Genomic DNA, 12,500 nt, shown 5'->3' with positions numbered 1-12,500 from the left:
ATGTTTCTGGTTGAGTTTTATACTTGCTATATTGACAAACCTATAATATAGCCTATAGGCCTACATTAAAGCAACACCAAAGAACTTTTCCTCTGTCGCACGCACTATTTGTTTATCCAGCACTGGCTTTGGAAATAACAATGTCCACAGACAAGGTAGAATATGTTGCATGATTTTATGAAAGTACGATGTATTGCGACATCAGATGCAAGTCACATTTGTAGTTTCTTATGTGTCATTCCATCGAACTACAGATCCGCTACCCGATCTGGCAAACTTACATAGTGCGGTTATAGCCGATAGAGGTCCGCGAAGCAAATGCAGAAGTGCCGTACACCCTGTTACGAGTTGATGAACCACTGAAACGATTTTGGAAACATTATTTTAAGGTAGAAAAAACTCTTTGGTGTTGCTTTAAATTAGCGTTCAAAATCAATCTGTGTGGTTGGTTGGTGCAGCCAAGCTCGTCCAGGCCGGGCAAAGATGACTTCCAGGACGGGCCCGGCCCCCCAAAGCCCCCACATGACACCGGGACTGTGCACCGGTGCGAGGGGATGATGGGATTTGTAGTTTTGAGGGGTGCCCTGTGTTAGTATGCTGCGGGGTATGGCCAGGATCAATATGTCCCTGTTCAAAAGTGCAGTAGGTGAAGTCTGACCTCGGAAAGACTACAAGCATTTGTATTTATCTCGTTTGAGGAAAGTTTTGGTCAGCGTTTCTAGTTCACAGTGAAAATATCTGATGTTCTTTCATCACAAAAGAACTCAATGGGTTCTGAGGCCTCTGTGTTCTGTGTTCCACTGTGATGTTTTTTTAATCTCCAGGGCACTGTTTCCTCGCCATCACGCTCTTTATATCGCCCCTCTCTTGCTCTCTCTGTCACTCTCTTTTCCAACTCTCTCTCTGTCTCCATCTTTCTCATCCTCTATCTCTCTATCTTTGTCTTTCTGTCCTCTCTTGCCCTCTCCCTCACTCTCTCTCTCCCTTTCTACCCTCTCTGTCTGTCTCCTCATGTCTCTCCATTTTTCTCTTCCTCACTTTTAAACTCGTTGTGCCACATTCCTCTTCCTTTCCTCTCTCTCTCTTTCTGTCTTCCTTTCCTCTCTCTCTCTTTCTTTCTTCCCCGACTCTCTGTGGCCTTTTATCTCTCCCCTTTCCCCCCTCAATCTCTTTTTTTTGCCTCTCTCTCTCTCTCCTTCTCTCTCTCTCCCTCTCTCCCACACTCTGTTTTTGCATCTCTCTCTCTCTGAATATGCCTGGGGTGACCCAGGCATAATGCGTGAGCCTGCGATTGTCTTTAAATCCATTATCTCATTAAACTGTCAGTGTGGCACGTATTCAGGGGAGTGCAGCCAGAGTGACAAATATGATTGTAATTGTCGGCGTGGCAACGATGGACCTATGGGCCACAGTGCAGTGGGCATAATTGCTTGGTAGACTGTGCTTAATTGTATCTGGTGGTTTAATTAAATAGTGAGCGGTGGTCTTGTTATTATCACCAGTGCTTGCTCCATAGGAATGCTGCTTGGGTTCCACTCAGTAGATCTGTGTACTCAGTAGATCTGTGTACTCAGTAGATCCGTGTACTCAGATCTGTGTACTCAGTAGATCTGTGTACTCAGTATATCTGTGTACTCAGTAGATCTGTGTACTCAGGTCTGTGTACTCAGTAGATCTGTGTACTCAGTAGATCTGTGTACTCAGGTCTGTGTACTCAGTAGATCTGTGTACTCAGTAGATCCGTGTACTCAGAAGATCTGTGTACTTGTACTTGTGTTGTGTTTGTGTTTATGATACTTTGCTCCTCAATGACTTGATTCTAATCTTATTCTTCTCTTTTTCTCTCTTCCTATATCTGTTTCTCTCTCTCTTTTTGTGTTTGTCTCTTTCTCTTATTTTCTCTCTGTGTCTGTGCAGCTGGAGGATGACATCGTGGCGCGTCCAAACTACTTCACCACCATGAAGAACTTCGCCCTGCAGCAGCCGTCGGAGGAGTGGATGATTTTGGAATTCTCACAGCTGGGCTTCATCGGTTAGAACGCCACCACTTCTTTCTCTCTCTCTCTCTCTCTCTCTCACACACACACATACACACATACACACACACACACACACACACACACACACACACACACACACACACACACACACACACACACACTCACACACACACACACACACACACACACTCTCACTCTCTCTCTCTCTCTCTCTCTCTCTCTCTCTCTCTCTCTCTCTCACACACACACACACACACACACACACATACTCACATTCACACCCATTATGCATCTATCCATACATTCACAGCTTCACATATAGACACAAACGCACATACAGATTCATACACATAACACATTTATCCTCACATTTACAAAGACACACACACACACACACACACACACACACACACACACACACACACACACACACTCCTCCGGATGCTGCAGCCATTGCAGCCCCACTCCCTGTATGGGTTGTGTTTCAGTAGAGTGGGTGCCCCTGCACACCACAGCTGTGGCTAAGAGAGTACCGCAGTGCTGGTATGTTAGAGACACAGAACCTGCGTAACGCTTTTACTGTCAGCAAACACAGTAACCATGGACACCACAGGCTCAAGATCTGGCAGACCATATAGCGAAAGGTTTTTTTGACCAATCGAAAACATTGACCCTGGTTTTTCAATTCAAACATTTGAATGTACTGTATGTCTGATATGGAAAAGCTAATGGGTTATAAAAGTACCTCCAAAACTCCAAAATGCATCCAGCTGAATCTGGAGCAGGTTAAAGGCGCTTCTGTCTTTGATCATGTCTTTGGCTCCACTAAAGCTGCATGCATTAGGTCCTCCCCACTCCACAGCAAGGCTGCAGTTGCCCTTCATCAGACATCTCCATAAAACCCTTTTATTTGAGCCACTACGGATGAAAGAGTGCGCTTAAACACCAGGAGCCAGTTTAAATATGCAAACATCTTGCTTAAAGGTGGAGGATTTTTCCTCTTTTTTCGAGGTTTTAAGGGTACGTAAATGTCAGGCCAAAAAGCTTTGGGACAGAACTGTTCCCTCCAGTCGCTTTAAAGCATCTTCCACTTCTTTCCCTAAAAGGGGTTCTAAATTCTTAACTTAATGAAATTAAGCTACATCAAAGCACATCTGTGTCTTCCGTTTCTCCCTGAAAGTGGAGGAATGTCAACTGTGAGAGAGCAGAGGTCCGATTGCTGCGTAATAAGAAGGTTGATGGCACTGATGATGGTGATTGGTCCTGGTGCCCTGTACCCTCTGTCCTGTGTGTTGTGTGTTGTGTACTGTGTGTTGTGTGTTGTGTGTGTGTGTTGTGTGTTGTGTGTTGTGTGTGTGTGTTGTGTGCTGTGTGCTGTGTGTTGTGTGTGTGTGTGTGTTGTGTGCGGTGTCATGTATGTTGTGTGTTGTGTGTTGTGTGTTCTGTGCTGTGTGCTGTGTGTTGTGTGTTGTGTCATGTATGTTGTGTGTTGTGTACTGTGTGTTGTGTGTTGTGTGTGTGTGTTGTGTGCTGTGTGCTGTGTGCTGTGTGTTGTGTGTGTGTGTGTTGTGTGTTGTGTGTTGTGTGTTGTGTGTTGTGTGTTGTGTGTGTGTGTTGTGTGCTGTGTGCTGTGTGTTGTGTGTGTGTGTTGTGTGTTGTGTCATGTATGTTGTGTGTTGTGTGTTGTGTGTTGTGTGCTGTGTGTGTGTACGTGTTCGTGTGTGCTTATATGTGTGTTTGTGCACACTAGTGCGTGTGTTTTGAGTAGCCTGTGCACATTTTGCAGGTTTTTCTTTTTCTTACCCAGAGCCAAAAGGCGTTCTGACAGCCAGAGCAGAGGGGCGTTCCAAAGCAAATAGGCGAGGGGCAGAGAAGGACTCAGATCACGTGCTGGCATCTCTCCTCTCCTCTCCTCTCCTCTCCTCTCCTCTCTTCTCCATATTCTGCACCCGGGGCTTTGTGTGTGTGTGTGTGTGTGTGTGTGTGTGTGTGTGTGTATGAAATCCATTTTCAACAGTCACCCATGACTGAAACCAGCTCAGAGATGCTTATTGTTGGCAGTGGTATCTAGAGGGAAAAACACCCCTCCCCATCCCATCTCTGCTGCCGGAGGTGAAACACACACACACACACACGCACGCACGCACGTCAGAAGCCTGTCAGCTGATCCTGGTGCTGTGGTGATGGTGGTTGCATCTGAGCGTCACGCCCGCCCCAATCGTTGGCGCAGCGCTCCATATGATTGGCTGGCTGGATTTTTGTTTTCCCACTGACCTTTCCATGTTTTGAACACACAGCCATCGCAGAAACGTCCACTGACCAAACCAGCACGTCATGTGAGTGAGCCGATAGCCAGCCAGCAAACTCTGTTTTCCCCTTTTTCTCTCTCTGTGTGGAAAGAAGAGATCCTATGGACTGGATGAAGCTTCGTAGTCCTATTTACAGTAAAGAAGCCGTCTGTCAAAAGGGTTCCGCATCACTGGAAACCGGCACAAAGCTGACAGCCAGCGGCCCTTTCAGCAGAGGGTTCTGATGACCTCAGGGTTCTGTAGCGGAGGCAAAAGGAGCCGTAGCGGTTCTAGATTGCACCTTGTGTTAGAGTTGCACAGTGCTGCTCTGCTGCCCTCCCCTCTGTCAATCAGGCTGGACTCGGGAGTGGGCTGCAGAGAGGTGCCTGATGGGTAATTTCCGAGGCACTGAGAGAGCGGAGGCTGAGCCCCCGTAATGAGCGTGTTTGCTGTCCGGCTCCGGCCCAGGGGCCACAGGGGGAAGACAAACGACTCATTAGTAGAGCTACGACCGCGCGGTCTCCAAAACCTGACCCCTCAACCCCACACTGATATCACCCAGAGAGAGAGAGAGAGGAGGGGGGAGACAGATAGAGAGGAGGGAGAGAGAGGGGGAGGGAGAAACAGGCAGAGAGCGAGAGAGAGAGAGAGAGGGAGAGAGAGGGGAGAGGGAGAGAGAGAGAGAAACAGGTAGAGAGAGGGAGAGAGAGAGAGTGAGAGAGAGTGAGAGAGAGAAACAGGTAGAGAGGGGAGAGGGAGGGAGAGAGATAAGGGGAGGAAGTGATGAAATAAGTGAAGGAGGGCATTAGAGAGGAAGAGAGATGGCTGAGAGATGAGAGATGTGTGTGTGTGTGTGTGTGTGTGTGTGTGTGTGTGTGTGTGTGTGTGTGTGTGTGTGTGTGTGTGTGTGTGTGTGTGTGTGTGTGTGCTCACACACAAATGCCTCGGCAGACAGTACAGTTTATACAACACACACACACGCATGGCCCCAAACTCCCGCTAACGTACACACACGCAGGGTGGACTGTGTGACCATCTGGTGTCGTGCTCCTTACAACAATACTAAATACCCTGGCCCACTTCTACCCTTCTTCTGCTGTTCAACCCATTCCTCTCTCTCTCTCTCTCTCTCTCTCTTTCTCTCTCTTTCTCGCTCTCACACACACACATGCATGCATGCATGTTTGTATTCATAAACTCCCTCTCTCTCTCTCTCTCTCTCTCTCTCTCACACACACACACACACACACGTACATGTCTCTGCTGGGTCCTCTTTGCTTAATAGGTCCCATTGGGGTGCCCTGGATGCACTTTAAACAAGATTGATGTCCACATTCTAAACTGCCTCTCCATAGGATCCCCATGCCTCAACACTGACCTACCTGTGTAATGGTGTGTGTGTGTGTTTGTCTGTGTGAGTGTGAGTGTGTGTGTGTGTACAGGCTAGTGTACATGTGAATCCGTCAGTTTGTCTGTCTGTGTCATCTTTGGGGTTACAAATATTATTTGTGTGTCTCTGTACATTTGCACACGTGTGTTGTGTGAGTGTGTTGTGTGAGTGTGTTGTGTGGGTGTGTTGTGTGTGTGTGTGTCTGTGTCTGTGTGTGTCTGCATATGAGGAGATGCATTAGTTGTGCTGAGCGACGCCATAGGAGTCTAATTCTCCCATTATGCCACTCTCATGGGACGACCGGATGTAAGCAGCAGAATCTCTCTCTCCTCCCTCCATCTCTCTCCCCTTCTATCCCTCTCTCCCTTCCTCTCTCCCTGTCCATCTTTCCTCTCCCTGTTTCTTTCTCTCTTCTCCCCCCCCCCTCTCTCTACACCCACTCCCAATCCCTCAGAGAAGCACTGGAGCATGTGGAAGGGGCAGCCGTGGCCCACTGGTTAGCCAGGGTTGCCAACTCTCACGCATCTGGCGTGACACTCACGCTTTCAGCACCAATCTCACGCTCTCACGCACACTCAAGAAATGTCACGCCAAATCCATTCTTTTTTTTTGCAATCCGTTCATTTTTTGTTGATGACTAGACTAGACCACAGCATTGTTTCTAAATGACAGGATACGAGTTTAAGGCATACATATGTCTAGACCAACAGCAGGTAGTTCTAATATCAGCCTACAACGTTCTCAGCGCAGTTTTCTCTGATTGTTGATTCGCTGACTGTTTAATCCGGTCCGCGACACCTTCACGGAACACGCTGCTATTTAGACATGAGGCAGACCGACATAAAGTGTGGCCGCCCATTCTTCTCTAGGAACTACTCGCGAAGTAGCCTCACAGACATCACATGAAATAACTTTTTCTAATCTTTTATAAGGTATAGCGGCTATTTGCTGCGATAAACGGTTCGCGAGAAAATTAACTTTCAAGAAATAATCATATTAGGGCGGCTACTATAGCTCTGCGCTCATTTCAATTCATATAGGAGGAATATTTCACAAACTTTTCGTTCCACACATGACAAACCGTAAACCAGAATAAACATCAGACCTTACCGAACACAAAGGTGTAATGCAATCCCCTGTACAATAAGCCGTTCCAGAGTAATCCGGTTTTGAAATGGTAGCAAATTTCTATATGGTCTCCAATTTTGGGCTTTAAGTGTCTTAAAACTGAGCTGTGCTTAAATACCTACATATGTGTAAATATTAAAATCAGAGGATATACAGCTCATGGCTAAGAGTCGATGTAGCCATAATGATTTGTTTTCACAAAATGCTAAGCATGCATGTATTTAAGTGTCTTAAAAAAGTGTGCTTATATTGGTCAATGCATAATTTCATAACAGGCCAAATAGAAAATAAATGTTAAATGTTAAATATAGCCTAGACATAATATTAAAATCAGATGATGTAGGATAGTATAGAGTTAGATAAAGTTGGATGGCTCCAGAACTCACACCAGTGGATTGGGTCTTAAAGGAGCCACACCACTTTTATGACACTATAGTCTGTTGACCTTTAGATTTGTTATACTGGGCATGAAGGGCAGGCCAATTATGAGTTCTGTCCAACATTGATGGTAGGTTTAGAAAAAAAGTCAGCACCTTTTAATCATATTGCAATAATACCAATAACCGTGATCATTTTGGTCATGATTTTTCATCAAATGTTCATACTGTATCTCTAGTGGTGGTAGACTTTGGAATCCACCAGCCACAATGGTAGGTGGAAAAAAATATTTTAGGCTATTTCCATCCCTGATACATATGTACACTCATACACACATTCATAAGTCTCAATCTGTCCATTTCTTTCCACAAAACTTGCCAGAAGTCATCATTTTTCAATTTTTTCTACTGAGCTACTACCTTTTTCAGCTGGGCAGGGGGACCCTTTTCATGTCTGTGCATGCCCAGGGGCCCAGTGGCTCATAATCCTTCCATGCCACGGGGTTAAAACACTGGTCTTGTTTTCAAGTGCAATCAATAATTTAATTGTACATTTTGAAGAAACTTTTCCATTCTATTAGGTTTAAAAAAAAAAAAAAAACACATAGTACATAGCAAAAAAGTCAGGAGACAGACATTTTTAAAATTAGGTTTAGGGAAAAATTTAACGCACACGCACTATGACTTCACAAAATATCACTCCAGCCAAACACCCAAAGTTGGCAACCCTGGGTTAGCACTCTGGACTTGTAACCGGAGGGTTGCCGGTTCGAGCCCCGACCAGTGGGCCACGGCTGAAGTGCCCTTGAGCAAGGCACCTAACCCCATCACTGCTCCCCGAGCGCCGCCGTTGTAGCAGGCAGCTCACTGCGCCGGGATTAGTGTGTGCTTCACCTCACTGTGTGTTCACTGTGTGCTGTTTGTGTTTCACTAATTAACCGATTGGGTTAAATGCAGAGACCAAATTTCCCTCACGGGATCAAAAAAGTATATATTATAGTTATACTTATCAGCCCATCCGTTGGCTGTGAGGCTAGAATGGTGTAGGCTAGCATGGTGTGAGGCTAGCATGGTGTGGGCTAACATGGTTTGCGCTAGCATGGTGTGAGGCTAGCATGGTGTGGCCTAGCGTGGTGTGGGCTAGCATGGTGTGCGCTAGCATGGTGTGGGCTAGCATGGTGTGGGTTAGCATGGTGTGGGCTAGCATGGTGTGGGTTAGCTGGTGACGTCCAAGTTGAAGGGAGAGCTGTGCTCTACTGCTCTCTGTAGCGCTCTGCTTCTGTCTGCTTGGCTGATGGTGTTTCACCCCCTTTTCACTGTTAATTGGAGCAGTACTGGACTGACAGGCATGGACTGGGCAGACACACACATACATTCATACACAGAATACACACACACACACACACATAACTACATTCTGCACAGATACAAATGCTGCATAGAACACATAAACGTTCTATTTGTCTGTGTGCCCGTGCTTGTGCAACATGTAGGTGACATGAAAATAAAGAACTTGGGGTTGTAGGGTAGGGTTGATATAAAAATAAGGAACTTGGGGGGGAGGGGGTGGACCTCACTCCCAGACGCCTCAAGAGTGCTGCTGGCATGAAAGCTAGTAGCCTGGGCTTTTAGCTCGATTGTCAGCGCACTCGACTCCCGATCCGAGGTGCTGTTTCGCAGGATCGAGTCTGGGCGTGTGCAGGTCTGTGCAGGTTCCAAACAACGCAGGTTACAATAGCAAGTCCAATATGTTTAGGGGAAAAAATATTTTTTTCACTAAAATTAATGAATAATCAAGATAAATAATTGTGATCTCAATATTGATCAAAATAATCGTGTTTATCATTTTGGCCGTAATGGTGCAGCTGTTTTAACTATTATATTATCTCACATCACGTTTTGCATTTTAATGCACCGGTTACTCCTTGGAATTGCGTTTCTAGTTTGAGTAGGCCTTTTACTGCTCGAGACATTTCTCCACATAAAATTAGAGAAAAACTTTCAGTGACTGAAACAGCTCTCTCTACACAGGAAACCACTGAAACAACTCTCTCTACACAGGAAACCACTGGTGTAACTGGTCCCCGGCGTGTCTCCTACCTACTCTGGCTGGCTGACTGACCGACCAATGTCACGTATGCTTTTGGTTTGCACGTAGCCTGTTGCCCTCTAAAGTGTACGGATCTTGTGGTCCCTGCGTCTTACTCTGGCTGACTGTCTGACCAATGTCACGTAAATGCTTTTGGTTGGCACGTAGCTGAAAGTACATTCACATATGCTTCCTGACAGGTCACGTACATCATTCTCAGAAACTGTTTAAATGTGAGTACTGTGACATTGTCATCTCACATATGGCTCTTGTGCTGCTGCCTGTCTAGCCACAACAAAAGCCGTGATCTCAGGAAGTGGATATCTGTCAAAACAAGATACACGCTAGGCTACGTCGTGACTCACAGGGGCTCTAACGAAAAGTGCATTCTCTGTTGGCATAGTGATCACAGACAGGCCGAGAGGGATAAATGACAGCAGCAAGGTTTCCCATTATCTCATAGCCTACTAATTGTGTATTCTTTGTTCATAGTCTAACGTATTATACTGATCTGTTGGATTTGCACTGAGGTGATTCTAAATAATATCAGTTCAATACGGAACACATCTTTTTACTTTCAAATAAGGGACGATTCCGTATTTTACGGAACGGTTTGCAACCCTAGCAACATGCCCAACCCAATCTGAGCTGCTCTGCCTCCGGCCTCAGGGGAATGGACTTCCATGGTGTGTGTGTGTGTGTGTGTGTGTGTGTGTGTGCGTGTGTGCACATGCACATGTCATTTAATTGGTTTGTGTGTTTGTTTTTTACACACACACACACACACACACACACACACACATTCACACAAAAATGCACATATTTCAAGAGAAACACACATCTCAACAATTTTCACAGTTACGCTGCATAGGCATGGAAGATGCACACAGACAAACACACACACACACACACACACACACACACACACACACCTAAATACTGATAGCACCAAGCGGGCTCTTTCATATGCAGCCATGCGTGGAGGATGCTGGGAAGAGTGTGAGTGCGCTCATCAGACCCATTGGTTACGGAGGGACTAGTGTGTCAATCTGCCTTTCTCAGATCCTCCGCCATTGAGAAGGGAGGAGGTGGAGGAGGAGAAGGAGGTTGAGGAGGAGGTGGTGGAGGAGGAAGAGGTGGAGGAGGAGGTGGAGGAGGAGAGACCCATACAGTTATAAACAGCCCAGTCCTACACTTACACTTACTCCAAATACATAACTCTTAACACAGGTTCAAAGCCTTAACACTTGCCCCATTACAACCTAGTGTGTGCTTCACCAGAGCCAGTGTGTGTGAGCCTCCAATACGTATTACATTCCAAGTTTGGATAATTACTTTCAGAGTAATCCAGAATCACGGGAGGCCTGTATGTGTGTTTGTTTGTTTGTGTGGGTGTGTATGTTGGTGTGTGTGGATGCGTGGATGCGTGCATGTGTGCGTTGTGGGCAGGGGGGGGGGGGGGGGGGGTCGTGGGAATTGGAGTTGTCCTTATATAACATAGTTAGATATGATTATGATAATGATCACAGACTTGCTAATGATATTTCTGTCTCTGAGGATAAGTTGCGTTCTGCTAAATGCTTAATCCCCTCATAGCCAGCTTTAAAGTACACTAAAGGAACTGCTCCCATGCCAGTGTGTGTGTGTGTGTGTGTGTGTGTGTGTGTGTGTGTGTGTGGCAAAGAGGGAGAGCGAAGGAGCTCATTCCAGATGGCTCAGTAACCTTTAAAATATACGTCTACATTTATTAGTGCTCTCTACCTAACGAGAACAATGGGCACCCATTAGATTGCATCTGTGTGTGTGTGTGTGTGTGTGTGTGAGTGAGAGAGAGAGAGAGAGAGAGAGAGAGAGAGACTAATTAAAGTGCAAGCATAGGATAATAGGTGCTGGTAAGTGTGTTAATTTAGACAGCGTATAAAGTAAGTAAAGTTGTACAGCATATAGAGTTGAACAGAAGGACATTTGAAAAGCATAGGGAGCAGAACCGACGACAAGACAGCAGCAGAAGAAAAGAGACATGGGAGCACAGTGAAGTGAGAGAGAGGGGGAGGGGGAGAGAGAGAGGGGGAGGGGGAGAGAGAGAGGGAGAGAGGGAGAGAGAGAGAGAGGGGGAGAGAGAGAGGGAGAGAGAGAGAGAGGGGGAGGGGGAGAGAGAGAGGGAGAGAGGGAGAGAGAGAGTGAGGGGGAGAGAGAGAGAGAGAGGGAGAGAGAGGGAGAGAGAGAGAGAGGGGGAGAGAGAGAGGGAGAGAGAGACAGATAACAGATTGGCTCTGACTGTGGTGGAACTGGCAGGTCTGTGGGAGAGGTCCGCTGATGGACCAGGTAATGGAAACAAGAATAGAACAGCAGAGAGGGGGAGTGAGAGAAGACGGGTGGAGAGATGGCTGGTTAGATAGATGGATAGATAGATAGATAGATGGATGGATGGAAGAAAAGAAAAAAGAAAAAGCAGACAAAGACAGAGAGAGGGAGTGAGGAGGAGAGAGGCGGGAGGGAAAGATGGGCATTTTCAGAGACAGCGGTTGAAATAAAGCATGACAAGTGGACTGGTATCTTTCTCAACGCACAGTACCGGCCCTTGCGTCAGTCCACTGGAGCCGGTCCGAAACGTTATCGATCACGTCACTAGCGAGACCAATACTCCACAACCTCGGCGAAAACAGATCAAGTGGGCCTCTCTCTTTTCAACAGGATCAATTAGAATCCTATCGCCTCCGCCTCAAGCAGATATTCTCTATGTGTGGGACAGGGTGCTGTACTGAAATCATCACATCTTAATTAGCTCTTTGCTCAACCAGTGGCTCTTATCGACACCTCCACCTGATTAATGAACTCAGACACACCTGCTTGAAACTTTTAGCACCAGGTTAAAGCCCTTATTTATATTCCGTAAAAAGACAAAAAAACAACGGTTATCCCTCATTATGTAGTTATTGCTGTTATTTGCCTTGATAATAAAATTAGTAAGCAGAAATGCCTCTAACTGCAAAAACAGTCTGTCCTGTCTGATCGCGTCCGAAGTAAGCTTTATGTACATACTTTTTGCAGTACTATAAAATGAAGAGATGCTAATGTCTGCATGAAGATTATACAAGGGGCTTGTAAAAGTGCTTGTAGAAATAGATTAATAATACGTATTTAATAGATTAATGATGGCCTTTGAAGTGAGCTTTAATGATGCAGCATGAGGATAAAGAGAGGGTGAGTGAGAATACCACAAGGATA

The 12,500-nt window shown here is 46.0% G+C and overlaps 1 protein-coding gene across 2 annotated transcripts in view; it reads left to right on the top strand.

Annotated features, from left to right (window-relative positions):
* Positions 1-12,500, top strand: part of mgat4b (alpha-1,3-mannosyl-glycoprotein 4-beta-N-acetylglucosaminyltransferase B) — a 148,131-nt gene that overhangs the window by 118,635 nt on the left and 16,996 nt on the right. For both annotated transcript variants that reach the window (XR_012988277.1, XM_076291785.1), the window contains exon 8: positions 1,918-2,032. Coding sequence is in view for 1 of the 2 variants with exons in the window: in XM_076291785.1 (XP_076147900.1) it covers positions 1,918-2,032 (115 nt within the window). In the remaining variant the exon portion in view is untranslated. The remainder of the gene's footprint in view (positions 1-1,917; positions 2,033-12,500) is intronic.

The sequence above is a fragment of the Alosa pseudoharengus genome, unplaced genomic scaffold (genome assembly GCF_046254945.1).
Source record: "Alosa pseudoharengus isolate Yale_2024_CS ecotype anadromous, Long Island Sound unplaced genomic scaffold, YU_APseudo_1.1 YU_APseudo_1.1_scf_19, whole genome shotgun sequence".
Taxonomy (NCBI): domain Eukaryota; kingdom Metazoa; phylum Chordata; class Actinopteri; order Clupeiformes; family Clupeidae; genus Alosa; species Alosa pseudoharengus.
Note: the sequence above shows the minus strand (reverse complement) of the source record. Positions and strands in the feature narration are given on the sequence as shown.